General features: G+C 38.7%; 1 protein-coding gene across 4 annotated transcripts in view; it reads right to left on the bottom strand.

The window, feature by feature from the left end:
* SCAF11 (SR-related CTD associated factor 11) overlaps nucleotides 1–23,825 on the bottom strand; it is a 90,594-nt gene that overhangs the window by 13,558 nt on the left and 53,211 nt on the right. For all 4 annotated transcript variants that reach the window (XM_055394040.2, XM_055394042.2, XM_055394041.2 and 1 more), the window contains one exon: nucleotides 22,955–23,016. In XM_055394040.2, coding sequence (XP_055250015.2) covers nucleotides 22,955–23,016 — 62 coding nt within the window. The remainder of the gene's footprint in view (nucleotides 1–22,954; nucleotides 23,017–23,825) is intronic.

The following is a 23,825-nucleotide window of genomic DNA, read 5'->3' as shown; positions in this document are numbered from 1 at the left end:
TGGAGAAACAGTGGAAACAGTGTCAGACTTTATTTTTCTGGGTTCCAAAATCACTGCAGATGGTGATTGCAGCCTTGAAATTAAAAGATGCTTACTCCTTGGAAGGAAAGTTATGACCAACCTAGATTGCATATTAAAAAGCAGGGACATTACTATGCCAACAAAGGTCCATCTAGTCAAGGCTATGGTTTTTCCCGTGGTCATGTATGGATGTGAGAGTTGGACTGTGAAGAAAGCTGAGCGCCAAAGAATTGATGCTCTTGAACTGTGGTGTTGGAGAAGACTCTTGAGAGTCCCTTGGACTGCAAAGAGATCCAGCCAGTCCATCCTAAAGGAGATCAGTCCTGAGTGTTCATTGGAAGGACTGATGAAGCTGAAGCCCCAATATTTTGGCCACCTGATGCGAAGAAGTGACTCACTGGAAAAGACCCTGATGCTGGGAAAGATTGAGGCCAGGAGGAGAAGGGAGTGACAGAGGATGAGATAGTTGGATCACATCACCGACTCAATGGACGTGAGTTTGAGTAAACTCTGGGAGTTGGTGATGGACAGGGAAGCCTGGCGTGCTGCAGTCCATGGGGTTGCAAAGAGTCGGACACGGCTGAGTGACTGAACTGAACTGATTGGGGAGAGGAGTGCTGCTGGAGTTCCAAGAACTTATCTTCTTACCCCTCATTATACATTTAAAAGATGATACTGATTTTTTTTTTAATGATTAAAAAAGGCAGGAATAAAAATGTTTGAGAGGTACCCAACCACAATCTCAGAAACAACAATTTCATTCAACTAGACCGAGAAAAGCTACATTGTAGGTACACTGTAGTTTTTAAGCCCTAAGGGTGCTGAGTTGTTCTCAATCTGGTTTTTATTCACTCAATACTGAAGAAGTACATACAGTTTACACAGCATTCCTTCACTTAGAAGCCTCCATTGGGAAGCCACCACTAGATGAAATGCTCTCTACGGGAAGCACTGTTAGTTTTCTGGCCAATGCTAAGTATGAAAATCTAGTACCAAAGCTCTATCACATATTTCTGGGTAATTCTCAGGTAATTATCGAGCAGTTCCAATTGTGGATTTGTCTAAACTGTGGTTTCCTAGAGATCATTTCACATGTTCACTTACTAATCTATCCTTTGGACAACAGTGATACATCTTTTCATTTGTATCAAAGTAATGCATAGACATACTTTAAGAAGTCAAACAGCACTTCTGGATTATTTTTTAAAAAAATTACAGCAATTCTCATTCTTAATTGAGCTCCACCAAAGCACCCATCACATGTTCATACTACTCTGGGCTTTCCTGGTGGCTCAGACGGTAAACAGGGAGACCAGGGTTAAATCCCTCGGTTGGGAAAATCCCCGGGAAAAGGGAATGGCTACCCACTCCTGTATTCTTGCCAGGAAAAATCCATGGACAGAAGAGCCTAAGGGCTACAGCCCACAGGGTCACAAAAGAATTGGACACAATGAGAAAGATATAGACACTACTCTATCTTCTTATTTTTGGTTTCAGATATTTCCCTTTTTAAAAAAAATATCTTTTTTTCCTCCAGAAGACAGACTTCAGCTCCTCCACAAATGTTTTTTAGCTGTACTGTGCAACATGAGGAACTGACCCCACCAGGGGAAGCACAGAATCTTAATCACTGGATCACCAGGGAAGTCTCCAAATATTCTTTTTTGATACATCAACACTTTATGTAAGCAATGTTCCATTATCATAACTATAAAAACATTCTCAGCTAGACCATGTACTGAATTAAAATTACTTTTTTTGTACAACTTCTTCCTTTTCCTATGGTTAATGATGGCTTTTTCTTGTTTTTCCATTCAGTTCAGTCGCTGTCATGTTCGACTCTTTGCGACCCCATGAACCGCAGCACGCCAGGCCTCCCTGTCCATCACCAACTCCTGGAGTTCACACGAACTCATGTCCATTGATGCAGTGATGCCATCCAACCATCTCATCCTCTGTCGTCTCCTTCTTCTCCTGCCCTCAACCTTTCCCAGTATCAGGGTCTTTTCAAATGAGTCAGTTCGTATCAGGTGGCCAAAGTACTGGACTTTCAGATTCAGCATCAGTCTTTCCAATGAACACCCAGGATTGATCTCCTTTAGAATGGACTGGTTGGATCTCCTTGCAGTCCAAGGGACTCTCAAGAGTCTTCTCCAACACCACAGTTCAAAAGCATCAATTCTTTGGCGATCAGCTTTCTTCGCAGTCCAACTCTCACATCCATACATGACTACTGGGAAAACCATAGCCTTGACTAGACAGACCTTTGTTGGCAAAGTAATGGCTCTGTTTTCTAATATGCTGTCTAGGTTGGTCATAACTTTCCTTCCAAGGAGTAAGCGTCTTTTCATTTCATGGCTGCAATCACCATCTGCAGTGATTTTGGAGCCCCAAAAAATACAATCAGCCACTGTTTCTACATCTATTTGACACGAAGTGATGGGACCAGATGCCATGATCTTAGTTTTCTGAATGTTGAGCTTTAAGCCAACTTTTTCATTGTCCTCTTTCACTTTCATCAAGAGGCTCTTTGGTTCTTCTTCACTTTCGCCATAAGGGTGGTGTCATCTTGTTTTTATGTTATATTATCTGTCATTAAGGGAACTAACTCTACAACAAAAGTACAGATCTCTTAATACATTCAAATACATCAATTCATCCATCAGGTTTGCTCCTCACTCTCCTTTCCTCTCACTCACCTTTCCTCTGCCCTGCTCCAATTTGAACTGGTACTCTCTAAAAGCTGCTGCTCAATTGTCATTCTGGGACTGTCCTCTACTGCAATCCCCCCTTTGCCTGGGTCAGAACTCATTTTATCATTTTTTTTCTTCTTTTCTGTTCTTTTAGGAACTCATTCTTCTGAGTCTCACACTGTTCCTTTGTTTACTTTCTCATTAAGTGACACGGACATATCCTCCAGTACAATGAGAAAGGATGTTTGAGAATGAATTTTTGAGCTCTTAATGTATTTAAAAAAGTCTTTATTTTGCCCTAACTCTTGACTGATGGTTTGGTTGTACGTCAAATTTCTAGAATAATTATTTTCCCCAGAATTTTCAAGGTAGTGCTCCACTACTTCATCTGTTATTGGCAACATTCCTTTACACGTGGTCTATCTTCTCTCTCTAGAAGCTCTTCAAATATATGCAGAGTCGAGAATTCTATCAGTGTACTTCATTCCCTGTTTACAACTCATCTTCCACTTCCATTCAACTTTTTAAACTTCAGCTATAATATTCTTAATTTCTAAAATTTTTCTTTTTTTAGTCTTTTCTTACCTCATTAATGAAATATTCCTTATCTCTGAGGATATTAATTTTCAAGTAACTCCCCGTTTCCCAGCACTGGGCTTGTTCCACAGGTTCCTTTTCTTTGTCTATGTATCCATCTCTATTACCTGGAGGCTCCCTCACTCTCTGGTGATCCTTGACTGTGGAGCACTAAGATACTGACTGAGAACAATGTGGATGTGTGGTCAGTGCCTTTCTGTGGGTTTCACAGTAGGGTGACAAAGCAGAGAGACCTGGCTGTTTCATTCAAAGATTTCCAAATGGCAATATCTCCAAGTCTTTTGAAGCAAAGACAGTATTCTGGAAGATATCTTCTATCTTCCACTTTGGGAACAAGCAACACTGCAAGAGCTTTGGGAAATGATCATGGGTAGGGAGGTAGAGACCTCAACATTTGCTTTAATTCCTTCTCTGTACTGTTGTTTCCCCTACCCTCATTCGTGCTAGAGTTTAATCTGATTTAATTACTCATTTAGAGAGTAAGCCTGTTTGCCTGGGTAGACTCCCCTTATCCTATACAGCCAAAAATCTGCAGGAAAAACTGCTCCTTTACAAATTTTAACCTATTCTGTTTTCAGCACCACCCTATACACCTGCTTTCAGATGTAACGTAGGTCCCCAGACCAAAGACTAAGGTTCTCGGTGTGTGAACTGATTTGATTCTCAACGTCACTTTCCGTGAGCGGTTTGGGTTTCAGCTTTCTACTAAGACAGTTTACTATTAATATGCACCTCAAACAACCATTTTCAAGCTTCTATTTTGTGGACATCTTTCATCAGTTGTCCTTCTCTCCAGTTCTGTTTTGTGGCTTAAATTTTTATTCTGATTCCTTTATGGACTTTTCTGTAGGGTTCTGAGAGGGATCAGAGAATTAAACAAGTGCTCAATCTGTTATGCTTATTTGGAAACTTAATTTTTTTTCATTTAATATATCTGAAAAGATATTTCAATGACAACATCTTTTTATGCAAAACAAACTAGTAAAATAAAGGCTCTGATCTTAGAGCCCAGTAGTACCTGGCAGGTACCCAATTAAAATTTGATTAATTGATTCCAAATTAACAAAGCCATAATTACACGGATTTAGTATGTACTTATGGAAGTGTTAAGAAATGTCTTAAAAGGGGATAGTTTTTATAAACTATATCAGTTATAAACTATTAGCCCAAACCTAAGATTATGATGGTCATTCCAAGAACAAAGTATATAAAGGAGGTTAAAAAAAAAAAAAAGAAGTATGGAAACTCAGTTATCTACTATGACTAAAGAATGAGAGTGACATTTTCTTATCAGATTTGTCAAAAGGTATGCTAACGTTTTACAATACTTACAGTGAGACAACACCAGGTTCACTAAATGAAGAAAGTAAAGTTTATACAATTTTATCAGAATCACAGATGATTTAATAGAAAAACTAATACAAAACCCAAATGGTTCAACTTCCAATAAAATTATCTATTAGGCCTGCTGGAGTTTTAACTAATGTTATACTAATAATTTCTAATCCAAATAAAAGAATTTCACAATTTCATATATCTATTCATTAGTTTTGGTACATATAATATAAATATAACAACCTAAAGGAGAAAATCACACATGAATGTTCAAAGAACAGCCCCTGCTCACTTTGAAAAACTTGAAAAAATTAGACACTAAACCTCACTGCTTCTGATATCTACCATAAAAAGACAATATTTACTCAAGAAGTTCTTTCATAAAAATAAATTTAAATTATCCTTTGGGCAACCATGGTTCCTACTCAGTCTAACTGGATAAATACACTAAAATGTACTTAATTTGCACAACTTCCCACTAACTCTACCTTCACCATACCTTTCATCTTAATTCCTTTCTCAGTTCAAATGCCTACATTTAAGAGTCCAAGGTTGCTTCCTTCTTGCATGACAGGTTCATTAGTGCCCCTAAACATTTCAGACAATTCCAAGTAACATTTACAGATTCTCTTAGTTTTCTAATGAGGCACTTTGTTAATAAAACAGTATCCAAGAAACCTCATAATTAATGCAAAAATTCAAGGTTAAAACTCAAGCTCTACAGCTATTCATGAAGCTATGATTTACAAACTTTCGTCTAAGAAATAAAAAACTATTATCTATTATATTTCTGAAAGGATACACAAAAAAATCAAAGTTAACTGGTCTGCTAAGTAGGGAGCAGACATTCGGCTCTCTATATTGAGCCATTAGAAAAAGGCAATAATTTGAGTTATAAAGATTGTAGACAACCACAAAGTGAGATGCTTAAGGTGAGTAACAAAATCATGCTTTAGTAATATTCTGTAGTGGGAAGAGGCATTAGATATGGAGCAGAAGACTGGATCAAATTCTGTCTGCTCCAACTCTGTGATCTGGTCAAGATATTTAGCCTTTTAAAACTGTTTTAAAGTTTATAATTATGAGTGATTTTGAACATTCCATAAAATATTAAAAATCACATCTACAGAACAGATTTAACTGTTAACTTTTAGTTATTCTACTTTTATATTCATCTCTTTGTTTCTGCTGTTTCTTACAGCCATAGATCGGTTACCTTTTTATTATCAGGTGGTTTACAGCCAAAGACAATCAAATACTAAGTACTTTACTACAATTACTACGTTGATACTCTGGAAAATGCCACATAGAAAACAGAATCACTATTCACAACTTTAAAACTTACTAGGAAAAAAAAACATAAAAACAAGCTAATATACTATATTTCATTCAAGTTTTTCTTAAGAACTTGAATTATTTATGTACCACTATGAGAGGATAATGGCCAATTAAACTCTCAGAGTACATTTTTTTTAATTACAGAAAATTTCAAACACAAAGTAGAACACTATAAATAAATCCGATTATACCCATATCCCAGTTTCCACAATTATTAATTCATATCCACTGTTAATTTTATTACTATCTTAAATAATTTTGAAGCAAACTATAAACATCCTATCATATTCATGCATAACTATTTCAGTAGACAACTAACTTTAAAAGATATGTTCTCTGGGGGAAGATATCAATAAACAAAATACATCCAATAACTCCTTATTACCAAATACAAAAAGCAAGAGAGTTCCAGAAAAACATCTATTTCTGCTTTATTGACTATGCCAAAGCCTTTGACTGTGTGGATCACAATAAACTGTGGAAAATTCTGAAAGACATGGGAATACCAGACCACCTGACCTGCCTCTTGAGAAACCTGTATGCAGGTCAGGAAGCAACAGTTAGAACTGGACACGGACCAACAGACTGGTTCCTAACAGGAAAAGGAGTATGTCAAGGTTGTATATCGTCACCCTGCTTATTTAACTTATATGCAGAGTACATCATGAGAAATGCTGGGCTGGAAGAAGCACAAGCTGGAATCAAGATTGCCGGGAGAAATATCAATAATCTCAGATATGCAGATGACACCACCTTTATGGCAGAAAGTGAAGAGGAACTAAAAAGCCTCTTGATGAAAGTGAAAGAGGAGAGTGAAAAAGTTGGCCTGAAGCTCAAGATTCAGAAAATTAAGATCATGGCATCTGGTCCCATCACTTCAGGGGAAATTGATGGGGAAACAGTGGAAACAGTGTCAGACTATTTTGGGGGGCTCCAAAATCACTGCAGCTGCTGACTGCAGCCATGAAATTAAAAGATGCTTGCTCCTTGGAAGGAAAGTTATGACCAACTTAGATAGCACATTAAAAAGCAGAGACATTACTTTGCCAACAAAGGTCCATCTAGTCAAGGCTATGGTTTTTCCAGTGGTCATGTATGGATGTGAGAGTTGGACTGTGAAGAAAGCTGATCGCCAAAGAATTGATGCTTTTGAACTGTGGTGCTGGAGAAGACTCTTGAGAGTCCCTTGGACTGCAAGGAGATCCAACCAGTCCATTCTAAAGGAGATCGGTCCTAGGTGTTCATTGGAAGGACTGATGCTAAAGCTGAAACTCCGATACTTTGGCCACCTCATGCGAAGAGATGACTCACTGGAAAAGATTCTGATGCTGGGAGGGATTGGGGGCAGGAGGAGAAGGGAAAGACAGAGGATGAAATGGCTGGATGGCATCACCGACTCTGTGGACATGGGTTTGAGTGAACTCCAGGAGTTGGTGATGAACAGGGAGGCTTGGCGTGCTCTGACTCATGGGGTCGCAAAGAGTCGGACACGACTGAGCAACTGAACTGAATGTTCAACTTTCTCCAACTGTCCATAAAGTTATTCTTAATTTTTTTCTTATTTTTTTTAATTTTAAAATTTAATAAATGGTACAAAGCACAATGCCATAAACATTAACAGTTAAGTGATAGCAAAGTGATACAGTCATATATGTATATATATATGAATTAACAAAAGCAGTTCCCGTCTTTTGATGGGGAGTTCGTGGTTTATAATATAAATGGCATTATTTTGAGAGAGGGATAACTTAGGTAAGGCATTGGGGTTTTTTTTTTTTTTGCAGCTTGCTGCTAAGTCACTTCAGTCATGTCCGACTCTGTATGACCCCACAGACAGAAGCCCACCAGGCTCCCCTTTCCCTGGGATTCTCCAGGTAAGAAACACTGGAGTGGGTTGCCATTTCCTTCTTCAATGTGTGAAAGTGAAAAGTGAAGTCGCTCAGTCGTGTCCGACCCTTAGCGACCCCACAGACTGCAGCCTACCAGGCTCCTCCATCCATGGATTTTCTAGACAAGAGTACTGGAGTGGCTTGCCATTACCTTCTCCGCAGTTGTAAAATGACTTAATGTAGCTTTTTGCAACTGTGTATTCTATAGTATTTTTTTCATTTGGTGATATTTTAACTGTCCATAAAGTTATATTTTACTTTCCTTTTACAACATATTAGAATAAGGATTCAAATAATCCACTTGTGACTGGTTCAATGTTTCTGTCATCTCTTTTAATCTACAGGTTCCCACTCCCACTTCTAAACTCCCTTCAATTTTTTGACAGAAGAAATCAGGTCATTTGTCTGTGGTCTCTATGTTTTGCTGATTTATCTCCTTGTCACTTAATATGCATCTCAGTCTCTGTATGTCTTATAAATGAGTAGTTAGATTTCTTAACTGGATGCAGGTTTTGTTTTTTGGATTTCTTTTTTTTTTCCCTTTCATCACACTATTGTATATTTGTACTTACTTCCATAAGGAAATGGTTAATAACATCTTCCCTGATAGCTCAGTTGGTAAAGAATCCACCTGCAATGCAGGATACCCCAGTTTGATTCCTGGGTCAGGAAGATCTGCAGGAGAAGGGATAGGCTATCCACTCCAGTATTCTTGGGCTTCCCTTGTAGTTCAGCTGGTAAAGAACCCACCTGCAATGTGGGAGACCTGTGTTCGATCCCTGGGTTGGGAAGATCCTCTGGGGAAGGGAAACGTTACCCACTACAGTCTTTTGGCCTGGAGAATTCCATGGACTGTATACTCCATGGGGTTGCAAAGAGTTGGACCCAACTGTATGACTTTCACTTTCAATTACTGATCACTGCCTAAATGCTGCGATGTTCATTTACAAAATGCTGATGTTCAAATTCCATAATTTTCAATTATTTGCTGAAATATTTCTATAAGAAATGAACTTTCCTTTACATTGATGTACATTTTCAATTACCTTGATGTATAGCTTATATAAAAAACACAAGGTAGATGTTTGTATCTTTCCTTCATATACTGGCTTTAAAAATGAGTCTAAACCAACACAGTATTATAAAGCAATAATCCACCAATTAAAAAATAAATTAAAAAGTGAGTTAACTTCCTACCATCCTCTAAAATAGACCAGTTAGTCTGCTTATTTATTTACTGATAAGGTAGCATGATGAACTCATGAACTTTGACAAATCTGACAGGTTTCAATGACTGTTCCTCTTCACAGTTACTGGATATTATCACCCCTTTTGATGCTTAAATTGTTCCATTTCTGGCTAGAGGGAACCCAATCTATTGTTGATTCTTATTGAATCTATAGTTGATTCTTGTTCAATGTATAGTTGGATGCTTGAGACTTTTTGTTATAATCTTAGCACTGCTTTGAAAGTTTCTTCGAGCTCTATTAGAAAAAAGTGTTCTAGGCATATCTTATTTATTTACTACTTCAAACCTGGAAACATTTATTTATTTCAAGGAGCCCTGGTTCTTTTATTTGGAAAACACAAACTGGGCATCAGAACTGGGTCACAGTGTTTTCTTACCACTTAAAATTTTTCTGAATTACTGAAACAGCCCTTTTGGACTTTGTAGTGGGTTGAAAGTGTCACCCCCCCACCAAAAAAAATTCATGTCCACCGAGAACCTCAGAATATGACACTTAGAAATATAGACATGGCATACACAATTAAAGAAAGATTGACATGAGATCACACTGGATTAGAGTGGGCACTAAAACCAATGAATATGCCCTTATCAGAGACAAACAATGATACAGAGACACACAGAGCACAAGACCGTAAGAAGACAGAAGCAGAGATTCGAGAGATGCAGCTACAAGTCAAAGGATGTGAAGGACTGCCACGAACCACCAGAAATTACTGCAAGAGGCAAGGAAACAATCTTCCCTAGATCCCACAGAGAGAGCAAGGATCTGCCAACACCATGACTTCAGACTTCTAACCTCCAGGGGCAGTCCTAAGATGGCAGAGGAATAGGACGGGGAGACCACTTTCTCCCCCACAAATTCATTGAAAGAACATTTGCTGCTGCTGCTAAGGTCACTTCAGTCGTGTCCGACTCTGTGCGACCCCATAGATGGCAGACCACCAGGCTCCCCTGTCCCTGGGATTCTCCAAGGAAGAACACTGGAGTGGGTTGCCATTTCCTTCTCCAATGCATGCAAGTGAAAAGTGAAAGTGAAGTCGCTCAGTCATGTCCGACTCGTAGCGACCCCATAGACTGCAGCCTACTAGGCTCCTCTGTCCATGGGATTTTCCAGGCAAAAGTCCTGGAGTGGGGTACCAGTGCCTTCTCCAGAAAGAACATCTGAATGCTGAGCAAATTCCACAAAACAACTTCTGAATGCTGGCAGATGACATCAGGCACCCAGAAAGGCAGACGTCTAACCTCCACAACAGTGAAGAAGTAAGTTTCTATGGCCTTAAGTCACCAAGTTTGTAATAAATTCTAATAGCTGCCCAAGCAAACTAATATAGACATAGTTTTTTTTTAACTAATAAAAATTAATATATGGGTATATAATAAATTGGTTAAGGCTTCGTAAACCTTCAATAATGCAGAATCCAATTTTTTCTAATTACTTTTCACCCCAAGTTTGCTGAAACCATTTTTCCAAAAGCATCATCCTCTATGCTATCCAGAAGAGTGGTGATTTGCAGAAAATACAGTCAATAAATATGCAATATCTTTGTATAGCGACAGTTGGTAAATGGACTTATCATGGTGATCTTTTTAAAATGTATAGACACACCAAATCATTATGTGTGTACCAGGAACTAACACAGTGTTTTAGGTCAACTGTATTTCAAAAAGAAACAACCAAACTCAAAGAAAACAGATAGTGGTGACAGGAGGAGGGACTGATGAAGGCAGTCAAAAGGTACAAACTTCTGGTTATAAGTTAAGTACTAGGGACGTAATGTACAAGCATGATAAACGTAATTAACACTCCTGTATGTTACACTTGAAAGGTGTTAAGAGAGTAAATCCCAAGACTTATCACAAGGAAAAATTTTTTTCTATTTCTTTAATGTTGTAACTATAGGAGATGAGGTGATGGATGCTTACTAAACTTTCCGTGATAATCATTTCATAATTTTCAGTTCAGTTCAGTCACTCAGTCGTGTCTGACTATTTGCAACCCCATGGACTGCAGTACGCCAGGCCTCCCCATCTATCGCCAACTCCTAGAGCTTGCTCAAACTCATGTCCACTGAGTCAGTGATGCCATCCAACCATCTCATCCTCTGTTGTTCCCTTCTCCTCCTGCCTCCAATCACTGCCAGTATCAGGGTCTTTTCCAATAAGTCAGTTCTTCACATCAAGTGGCCAAAGTATTGGAGCTTCAGCATCAGACCTTCCAATGAATAGTCAGGACTAACTTCCTTTAGGATGGTGGTTGGATCTCCTTGCAGTCCAAAGGACTCTCAAGAGTCTTCTCCAACACCACAGTTCAAAAGCATCAATTCTTCGGCACTCAGCTTTCTTTATAGTCAAACTCTCACATCCATACATGACCACTGGAGAAACCATAGCTCTGACTATACGAACCTTTGTTGGCAAAGTAATGTCTCTGCTTTTTAATACGCTGTCTAGGTTGGTCATAACTTTTTCTTCGAAGGAGCAAGCGTCTTTTAATTTCATGGCTGCAGTCACCATCTGCAGTGATTTTGGAGCCTAAAAATATAAAGTCTGTCAATTTTCCCATTGTTTCCCCATCTATTTGCATGAAGTGATGAGACCGGATGCCATGATCTTAGTTTTCTGAAAGTTGAGCTTTAAGCCAACTTTTTCACTCTCCTCTTCCACTTTCATCAAGAGGCTCTTTAGTTCTTCTTCGCTTTCTGCCATAAGGGTGGTGTCATCTGCACATCTGAGGTTATTTGATATTTCTCCCGGCAATCTTGATTCCAGCTTGTGCTTCATCCAGCCCGGCATTTCACATGAGGTACTCTGCACGCAAGTTAAATAAGCAGGGTGACAACATATAGCCTTGACATACTCCTTTCCCGATTTGGAGCCAGTCTTGTTCCATGTCCAGTTCTAACTGTTGCTTCTTGACCTGCATACAGATGTCTCAAGAGGCAGGCAAGGTGGTCTGGTATTCCCATCTCTTATTTTCCACAGTTTGTTGTGATCTACACAGTCAAAGGCTTTAGCACAGTCAATAAAGTAGATGTTTTTCTGGAAATCTCTCACTTTTTTGATGATCCAATGGATGTTGGCAATTTGATCTTTGGTTCCTCTGCCTTTTCTAAATCAAGCTCGAACATCTGGCAGTTCACAGTTCACGTACTGTTGAAGCCTGGCTTAGAGAATTTGGAGGATTACTTTGATAGCATGTGAGATGAGTCCATTTGTGCGGTAGTTTGAGCCTTCTTTGGCATTGCCTTTGTTTGGGATTGGAATGAAAACGGACCTTTTCCAGTCCTGTGGCCTCTGCTGAGTTTTCCAAATTTGCTGGCATACACTTTCACAGCATCATCTTTTAGGATTTGAAATAGCTCAGCTGGAATTCCATCACCTCCACTAGCTTTGTTTGTAGTGATGCTTCCTAAGGCACACTTGACTTTGCATTCTAGGATATCTGGCTCTAGGTGAGTGATCACACCATCGTGATTATCTGGGTGATGAAGATCTTTTTTGTATAGTTCTTCTGTGTATTCTTGCCACCTCTTCTTAATATCTTCTGTTAGGTCCATACCATTTGATTTTCATGTCATTACATGGTATACCTTAAACTTATACAGTGTTGTAAATGGAAATCATATCTTAATAAAATTGAAAGAAAAAGAACAATGGTGATTCTTCAGGAAATCCATTAAGAACTAAATTATCGGTACTGGCCTTTAACACTGGCTTTGCAATTAAGTTTGTGGATTGCAAAGGGTCGGACACGACAGAGTGACTTTCATTATGTAGAATTACCCAATTTATGACTTTCTTGGGATTGTTGGCGCATGTGTCTGATGAATTTCCCCCAGTTCTCTCACTTTCAATTAGTGGTCTTAGGGGTTAAGAAAATTCCAGAATAATCTATGAATCCTTTCCCCAAGTTTTTGCTATGTATTCTCCAGATTTAAGGACAGAACTTTGTATGTTCATACAGTCACAAGCAGTGGCAACTATCCAGATACGCAGTCAACAGTGATCATACACGAAAAACAATTAGAATCTCATTTCAGAGATGTCAGAATGTGAAACTGAAACAAACAAACAAAAAAACTGGGTTCTCAGAATTGATAAAATATGCTAAATGAGTCAGAAGACAAAAAGAAATATAACCTAAGATAGACAGCTCTAGAATTTTTCTAATAGGTTCTTGCCTTCCTCTCTTTTTAAGAGTAACTTTTACCAAGCTATCTTCCTAAAATGGTTTCACCACATTGAAACTCAGTGAAAAAGAAACCTTTTTAATGGTATCTTCTTGCACAGCATTATTCCTTATAGGGCTTTCCTGGAGGCTCAGCACCAGTAAAGAACCTGCCTATCAGTGCAGGAGACACGAGCTCCATTCCTGATCCAGGAGGACTCCACGTGCCACGGAGCAACTAAGCCTGTGCACCACAACTACTGAGGCACACAGGCTAGCTGTGCTCTACAGCACGGAAGCTGCAACTACTGAAGCTCACACGCTATTCTAGAGCCCATGTTCTGCAATAAGAGAAGCCATTGCAATGAGAAACCTATGAACAGCAACTAGAGTGTAGCCCCCACTTGCTGCAACTACAGAAAAGCCTGCGTGACAATGAAAACACAGGATAGTAAAAAATAAATAAATAAAATTATTTTTAAAAATTACTCTGTATAAAATAATATGCAGAAATTTCAGCTTTATTGCTCAACTCCCTATGATATCTTCAACCTTCCTCTCCAGTCTATTTCTGATCATAGTCTTTGCCTCAATTCAAGAGTGGGAAAAGAAATGATAACTGGAAGAAACCATCCATTAGACTTAGAAGCCAAGAACAAATTCACATATGAACATGAACCAATTACACTAAAAAAATCTATAGATGAAAAAATCTTGTTTCCACATGGCATGCAAATATCCATATTTTTTCACAGCATCTCTACTTGTCCAAAAGACAATTCTTTTTTATATCATCCCAAACACTCTATCAGCCTTCGCCAACTCAGTAAGTGGCAATGCCATTTTAATAGATGCTCAGGCCAGGACTTTAGTGTCACCCTTGACTTCCTCCTTTCTCTACCTCACATCCAATCCACTAACAAAATCCTTTTAAGGAGCTTCCCTGGTGGCTCAGATGGTAAAGAATCTGCCTGCAATGTGGGAGATCAAGATTTGATCCCTGGGGAAGGGAATGGCAACCCATTCCAGTCAGTACTCTTGCCTGGAGAAGTCCATGGACAGAGGAGCCTGGCAGGCTACAGTCCATGGGGTAGCAAAAGAGTTGGACACCACTCAGTGACTAACACTTTCACTTTCTTTCATTGAAACGCAACATTTACAGTACTGAGCCATTTCTCACCACTTCCACTAACATCTTCCTGGCTGAAGCCACCATAATGTGTGGTCTGGAAAACAGCCACTAAACTAGTCTCTCAGTCCTCCAATGAGGATCTCTCCTGCCAATGAATTATCCTCCCCTTAACAGCCAGTGATCTTTTAATAATGTTCAGTTCAGTTCATTCGCTCAGTCATGTCCGACTCTCTGCGACCCCATGAATCACAGCACGCCAGGCCTCCCTGTCCATCACCAACTCCCGGAGTTCACCCAAACTCATGTCCATAGAGTCGGTGATGCATTCCAGCCATCTCATTCTCTGTCGTCCCCGTCTCCTCCCGGTCCATACTATTCCTGAAAATGTTTGCCATCTTACATAAGCCCTAAATGAATATCAGAACAATGGCTTCCTCCACCTCCTCCGTCTACCTAACTCAACTGCTCTAGTCATACTGACCTCCATGCTATTTTCTGAATATACTTGACTGCTTCTATCTCAGGGCTTTTGCACTTGCTGGTCCCTCTCCTGGAATACTCTCCCTTAAAATCTGTTTATGGCTTGATCCTTTCTTGCAGATTGCTGTTCAAATATAATCTAATCCAAGAGGCTTTCTCCAATGCCTTACATAATCACGTCCTTTGTCTCTCTACCCTAACTTTATTCTTCTTTAAAGCACTTACAACACCTGTCATAATACACATTTATCTCTTTATTGTGCACAAAAGGTACTCTGTTAGCTTTGTCTCTCTTGTGTAGTACTACATTCCTGAGAGTCTAGGGCTGCTTCGCATAGTTTGTTGAATGAATGAGTTCATCTCAGCTCCCCTTTGCTACCTTAGTATGTACATCTTATACTGAGTATGTGCTGAGCATGAATGCACTTCAAATTTATACCTGAATAATTTTCATTAAACATAATCACTAAATTTAAGCTTTTAAATCAGGTGCATCATCTATCTCAAAGCAGGAAGAAAACCTAGCTAATAAGAATTACTAAACTCTACAAGTAAAAAAGCAACATCACAGAAAAATATATATATATAAATAGGTAATCAATGAGTACCCAATATCCTTCAACTGAATCCAGAGTTGTTAAGATATGTACTCATAATTACTTAAGTATTAGTACTCTTATTCTACCCACTCATAAAGTATTAAGCAATATTCTGCCTTTTAGATTCAGATTTAATGAAAGTTGCTCAGTTGTTTCCAACTGTTTGTGACCCCATGGACTGTATCATGGACTATACAGTCCATGGAATTCTCTAAGCCAGAATACTGAAGTGGGTAGCCTTTCCCTTCTCCATGGGATCTTCCCAACCCAGGGATTGAACCCAGGTCTCCTGCATTGCAAGTGAATTCTTTACCAGCTGAGCCACAAGGGAAGCCCTAGGATATTTAGGATATTAACAGAGAAGGCAATGGCAAGCCACTCCAGTACTCTTGCTTAGAAAATCCCATGGATGGAGGAGCCTGGTAGGCTGCAGTCCGTGGGGTCGCTAAGGGTCGGACACGACTGAGCGACTTCACTTTCACTTTTCACTTTCACACATTGGAGAAGGAAATGGCAACCCACTCCAGTGTTCTTGCCTGGAGAATCCCAGGGACGGGGGAGCCTGGTGGGCTTCCGTCTATGGGGTCACACAGAGTCGGACACGACTGAAGTGACTTAGCAGCAGCAGCAGCAGCCTATACTAAACCAAATAAATTACTCTGGCACCCTAACATAAGTAAACATGGCATTAAGTTACAGGCCTTGGAAAATGTTAATCTTTTGGCAGGAAATAAATTTTTATCAGCTATTCAATATTTGGGCTTCCCAGGTGGTGCCTTTAAGGGACTTGGGTTTGAACCCTGAGTCAGGAAGATCCCCTGGAGAAGGGCATGGCAACCGACTGCAGTATTCTTGCCTGGAGAATCTCATGGACAGAGAAGCCTGGTGGGCTACAGTCCATAGGGTCACAAAGAGTGAGAGACAACTGAAGCAACTTAGCACATGTGTATTCAAGATTTTAAAACTCCCAACAAACAAGTCTAGGACAAAGAGCCTTCTCAGATGACTATCAAGCACAGAGAAGAGTTAACATCTATCCTTCTCAAACTATTCTGAAAAACTGCAGAGGAAGCAACGCTTTCAAACCAGTACTATACAGCCAGCAACCTCCATACCAAAACACACAAGTGAAAGTCACTCGGTCATGTCCAACTCTTTGTGATCCCATGGACTATACAGTCCATGGAATTCTCCAGGCCAGAATACTACAGTGGGTAGCCTTTCCCTTCTCTGGGGGATCACCCCAACCCAGAGATTGAACCCAGGTCTCCTGCATTGCAGGTGGATTCTTTACCAGCTGAGCCACAAGGGAAGCCCAAGAATAATGGGGTGTGTAGCCTATCCCTTCTCCAGATCTTCCCGACCCAGGAATCAAACCAGGGTCTCCTGCATTGTAGATGGATTCTTTACCAACTGAGCTATCAACAAAGACAGCACATAAAAAATTACTCCCAATATCACTGGTGAACATCCACCCAAAAATACTCAACAAAAAAGTTTCAAACCAAACTCAACAGTACTTTAAAAAGATCATATGCCACAATCAAGTGGGGTTTATCTCAGGGATAAAAGAATGGTTCAAGATCCACAAATCAATCAATGTGATACTCATTAACAAACTAAAGAATAAAAACCATATAATAATCTCAATAGATACAGAAAAGCTTTAAACAAAATTCAACATCCCTTTATGATAAAATCTCAACAAAATGGGAATAGAGAGAAGATATCTCAACATAATAAAAGCCATATATGACAATTCCACAGCTAACATCACACTCAATGGTGAAAAGCTGAAAGCATTTCCTCTAAGATTAGGAAGAAGACAAAGATGCCCACTCTCGCCACTGTCTAGGATTCAACACAATATAGGAAGTCCTAGCCATGGCAACCAGAGAATAAAAAGAAATAACAGGCATCCATTTTGGAAAGAAGTAAAACTGTCACTCTTCGCAGATGACATATACTATACAAAGAAAATCCTAAAGACGCCACTAAAAAGTACCGAAACTCATCAATGAAAGTGTTAAAGTTACAGGATAAAAATTTAATATGTAGAACTCCACTGCACTTCTCCTCCCTAACAACAAACTATCACAAAGAGAAACTAAGAAAACAATCCCATTCAAACTCACATCAAAAAGAATAAATACTGAGTAATAAATCTAACTGAGGAGGGAAAAGATCTCTATTTGGAAAACTCTAAGACATTCATGAGAGAAACTGAAGACAATGCACACAGATGTGAAGATATATCATGATCATGGATTGGAAGAACTAATATTGTTAAAATGACCATACTACCCAAGGCAATCTCAGATTCAATGCAATCTCTAACAAAATACCAATGGCATTTTTCACAGAACCTGAACAATTCCAAAATTTGTATGGCAGCACAAAAGACCCTGAACAGCCAAAACAATCTTCAAAAAGAAGAACAAAGCCAGAGGCATCACATTTCCTAATTTTAAACTATACTATGTACAAAGTTAGTCATCAAAACAGTATGGTATTAACACAAAACAGACACACAGACCAGTGGAACAGAACAGAGAATCCAGAAATGGATACACACTTATGGGCAATTAATTAATTTGTAATAAAGGAGTGAACAATATACAATGGGGAAAAGACAGTCTTCAATAAAGGATGATGGGAAAATTAAACAACTAGAGGCAAAAGATTCAAACTCAACAATTTCCCACACCATGAACAAAAATAAAATCAAAGTGGATTAAAGACTTAAATGTAAGACCTGAAAATAAAAAATTCTTGAATAAAGCTCTTTGACATCAGTTTTTTTTTTTGTTTTCTCAGATTTGTTTCCTCAGACAAGGGAAACAAAACCAACCAAATGGGATTATATCAAACTAAAGAGCTTTTGCACAGTGAACGGAACTGTCAACAAAATGAACAGGCCATTGACTGACTGGGAGAAGATACTTACTTGAAAACAATATATCCCATAAGGAATTAAAAACTTAAAAGAACTCAACATCAAAAACACAAAGAACCTGATTTAAAAATAAGCAGAGAATCTGAACAAACATTTTTCGAAAAACATACAAATGGCCAACAAGCACATGAAAAGATGCTCAACATCACTAAGTATCAGGGAAATGCAAGTCAAAACAATTATATATCACATCAGACGTGTAAGAATGGCTATTATCAAAAATGATAACAAATAATAAGTGTTGGTGAGGACGTGGAGAGACGAGAACCCCAGTGCACTGTGGATGGGAATGTAACAGTGCAGATACTATGAAAAAAATTATGGAGATTCCTCAAAAATTTAAAAGCAGAACTACCATATGATCTGCTAATTCCATTCTTGGACATTTATCCAAAGAAAATAAAACAGTCAAAAAGATATATGCACTCTCATGTTTCACTGTATCATTATTTATAATAGCAAAGATATGGAAGCAACCTAAGTGTCAATCAACAGATGAATGAATAAAAAAGATGTGAGATACACATACATATTCCACACAACAGAATATTACTCGGCCATTAGAAAGAATAAAACTTTGCCATCTGCAACAACACACATGGACCTACAGGGAATTATACTATGTGAAATAAGTAAGAAAGAGAAAGACACATACTGCATGATTTTACTTATATGTGGAATCTAAAAAACAAAACAACCCAGCTAAACAGAAACAGTCATAGATACAGAGAACAAAGCTGTTAGAAGAGGGGAGGTTACTGAGAGGATAGAAACAAGTGAGGGAGATTAAGAGTACAATGAAACGTACAGTGTGGGGAATATAGTCAATAATTATGTGATACATTCATATAATAACAGATGGTAACTAGACTTATTATGTTGATTATTATGTACAAAAATACTGACTCATGAAGTTGTGCGACAGGAACTAATATTGTAGGTCAATTATATTTCAAAAATAAACAAACAAAAATCATAGAAAAAATTGTAAGATTTGTGGTTACCAGAGGCAAGTGGTGAGGGAAGGAGAATTGGATAAAGGAAGTCAAAAGAATGAGAAGTCAAGTGGGCCTTAGGAAGCATCACTACGAACAAAGCTAGTGGAGGTGATAGAATTCAGTTGAGCTATTTCAAACTCTAAAATGTGATGCTGTGAAAGTTCTGCATTCAATAAGCCAGCAAACTTGGAAAATTTGGCCAGCAGTGGCCACAGGACTAGAAAAAGTCCATCTTCATTCCAATCCCAAGGAAAGGCAATGCCAAAGAAGGCTCAAACTACCACACAATTGCACTCATCTCACACGCTAGCAAAGTAAAGCTCAAAATTCTCCAAGCCAGGCTTCAACAGGACATGAACCGTGAACTTCCAGATGTTCAAGCTGGATTTAGAAAAGGCAGAGAAACCAGAGATCAAATTGCCAACATCCACTGGATCACGGAAAAAGCAAGAGTTCCAGAAAAACATCTACTTCTGCTTTATTGACTATGCCAAAGCCTTTGACTGTGTAGATCATAAAACTGTGGAAAATTCTGAAAGAGATGGGAATACCAGACCACCCTGCCTGCCTCCTGAGACATCTGCATGCAGGTCAAGAAGCAACAGTTTAGAACTGGACATGGAACAACAGAGTGGTTCCATATTGGGAAAGAAGTTTATCAAGGCTATTTACTGTCACCCTGCTTACTTTACTTATATGCAGAGTACATCACACAAAATGCCAAGCTGGATGAAGCACAAGCTGGAATCAAGACTGCCAGGAGAAATATCAAATAACCTCAGATGTGCAGATAACACCACCCCATGGCAGAAAGCAAAGACCTAAAGAGCCTCTTGGTGAAAGTGAAAGAGAAGAGTGAAAAAGTTGGCTTAAAATTCAACATTCAAAAAAAGAAGATCATGGCATTCAGTCCCATCACTTCATGCAAATAGATGGGGAAACGAAACAGCGAGAGATTTCATTTTCTTGGGGTCCAAAATCACTGCAGATGGTGACTGCAGCCATGAAATTAAAAGATGCTTGCTCCTTCGAAGAAAAGCTATGACCAACCTAGACAGTGTATTACAAAGCAGAGTCATTACTTTACCAACCAGGGTCCATCTAGTCAAAACTATGATTTCTCCAGTAGTCATGTATGGATGTAAGAGTTGGGCTATAAAGAAAGCTGAGTGCCGAAGAATTGATGCTTTTGAACTGTGGTGTTGGAGAAGACTCTTGAGAGTCCCTTGGACTGCAAAGAGATCCAACCAGTCAATCCTAAAGGAAACGAGTCCTGAATATTCATTGGAAGGACTGATGCTGAAGCTGAAACTCCAATACTTCAGCCACCTGATGCAAACAACTCCTTGAATGCTGAGAATTCCTGATGCTGGCAAACATTGAAAGCAGGAGGAGAAGGGAATGACAGAGGATGAGATGGTTGGATGGCATCACCGACTCAATGGACATGAGTTTAAGCAAGCTCCAGGAGTTGGTGATAGACAGGAAAGCCTGCAGTGCTGCGGTCCGTGAGGTCACCAAGAGTCAGACACAACAGTGCAACTGAACTGACTGAGGGATGGAATGCAAACATGATTGATATAATTAACACTGCTGTTAATTATACATGAGAGTTGTTGTAAGAGAGTCAATACAAATCCTAAGAGTTCTCATCACAAGGGAAAAATTTTTTGTCTATTTTTTTAGTGTTGTATCTACATGAGATGATGAATGCTCACTAAACTTACTGCAGCAATCATTTTATGATGAATCATGTATGTAAGTCAAATAACTATGCTGACCACTTTAGACTGGTGTTGTATATGTCAATTATATCTTGATAAGCAGGAAGGAAAAAGTTAACTATTGAACTGGCTTAGAAGGTTCACTGAAAACTTGTTTAGTATTCCATATTCTGAAAAGTAAAACAAAACTCAAATCTAAATGAATCAAAGAGTCTTATAAATTGCCTTCACTATACTCAAGCACTGTAGGTCTAAGATTTGCCTATGTTTCTCTCTCTCTAAAAATAAGCCCAGGCAGGAGATGCACGCTTAAAGAAAAGCACTGCAGTCTTTACACTAAGATTATCATAGTAAGAGTGCACTACACTACCTAGAGAAAACCTGTAACATCAGTTAATCTTCCTCAGCAGTAAATGTTATATTTGATTCTAGAGCTACCAAACAAAGGTTGTTCAATAAAAAATTATGCTAATCTATAGCAATTACCCAGAAAAACAAAGAAGTTTTGATATCTAAAGTTCTTTAACTAAAGAAAAATGTTTACCTAACCATTAAAGTTCTTTTAGTGAAATTTCACTTCAACAGTAAATTATTAAAGACATATTTATTAATCTGTAAATCTGGGATTATCTGTAATTCTGAGAGACCATGTTAATTCAAATTAAAAAAAAACAATAACAAAACCCAAACATGGTATTGAAATGTATAAAAAATGAAGTTGATTACCATTTAGTTTTAAGAACAATGAATTCATTAATTCTATCCATAAATAGAAATTAATTGTAATCTAGCATGGAAAATAAATGCTCATCTCTCCCTGCTTACAATTAGCTCATAGTAAGCTGTTCTTTGGAACAAAAATAAACAGCTTAAGTTTCAAAGAGGAGCCACAAAGCACTGAAGTGACATTTTTCTCAGGTCCTGCTGCAAAGCTTTCTTGTATTAGAGAACCATAACACTAGACAACAACAACAGACAGGCATATTTAAATGCTCAAACAGATATGTGGGAATCCAAGGTGATTCAGTGGTAAAGAATCGACCCTGCAAATGCAGGAACCACAGGAGACACGGGTTCAATCCCTGGGTCTGGAAGATCCCCGGAAGGAAGAAATGGCAACCCACTCCAGTACTCTTCACTAAAAAACCCCATGGACAGAAGAGCCTAGGGGGGCTACCACTCATGGGGTCACAGAGAGTCAAACACAACTAAGCAACTGAACACAGTACATAGATAAATAGGTAAGAAATGTTTTATTCCTAAATAAAGTTTCAAATTAAGTGTGGCTTGAAGCCAAACCACAACTTCCTCTGGGAACTGTGGATTAACTTCTTACTCTTAGACTTCCCTCATTACTCCTTACAGTTATTGGCCCACAAGGTATTTTATCTTATTTCCCCTAAGGACTTCAGCACTAATGAGTCGAGTTAAGACCAACAACGTAGGCTGCTAACCGAGTAATTGGAAAATACCCTTTTCTCATTTTCCTTTCCAACACACACAAACACACACACACACACTCTCTCTCTCTCTCTCTTATTCACTGACCCGTTCCCTTCCTCCAAGTTGATCAGGAAAACAAGGGCAGGAAACAGTATAAATGATTCCATGAAAGCAGTTTACGTAAAACCGAATACAATGTACACAGAGCTCAGCAGAGTTCTGATGTATAGGACTGTTTTCCAAGCCAAAATATTACTTACAAGAACTTTGGCAGAAGCATTAAAGTAAGAAACAAAGAAAACAATGTAGAACATACAAGGAAAGTCACTTACTGTGTATCATCTTCAAGTCATAAAGTTTTGCACTTAATATGTCTTCTCTTATGATCTTTTTTCTGTAAACATCAATAAAGAGATGAAATAATAGAAAACTGTTACTCTGCTCATTTATTTTCAATCCACTGCCCACAACAATGAAAGCTATTATGCAGCAAGTTTTAAATTTTAGCAAAGAAAGCATGATGAGTTGGACTCACTTAGCTGCCACTCTCCACTCCAATGACTACAAAGGAGATTCACTAACATGAAATAAACACTACTGCAATCCCTTTCCCTGGAACTAGTGGAAAGTATCAGAAAGAGGAGTCTTACATCTTTAGAAGGGAGAGGCAACACCAAATGGGTTATTTTCTAAGTGCTGGAAATGAGGCCTACGTCTTATAAATACAAGACTGAATGAGAGGAATTCTAAAAAACATCCAAAAGACTCCAAAAAGAATCTATAGGAAAAATCTAGTAACTGACAGATTTACCGTGAGAGAAATCATTAATGGTCTGACTTGGTGGGCAAAAGCAAATTATTATTTTGCATCTGTTACTTCCTTTTACCATCCCTCAACCACAAGTCCTTGAGAAAAAACATCTAAGCATGTGGACTACCTCAGGTGTGTCCGACCCACTGTATGACCCTGTTACAGGTCACATAATAATGAGCACTGCACTCTCAGGAGGAGCCAAGAGGACTGGGTAATTCTGAAAAAACGCCTATCTATGACAATGCCATAACCAAGAATAGGAGATGAATGAAGAATAAAGCTAGCAAAAGGTACTTATTCATTATTCCTGGGGATAATGTGTTATTTACTAAGCAAACATAAATGGAAGAGTCAAAGCTGACCCAAATATAATTAAAAGAAACTGTACA

This window comes from Moschus berezovskii, chromosome 6, assembly GCF_049115385.1.
Source record: "Moschus berezovskii isolate FMDL1 chromosome 6, NW_MosBer_1.0, whole genome shotgun sequence".
NCBI lineage: Eukaryota > Metazoa > Chordata > Mammalia > Artiodactyla > Moschidae > Moschus > Moschus berezovskii.
Note: the sequence above shows the minus strand (reverse complement) of the source record. Positions and strands in the feature narration are given on the sequence as shown.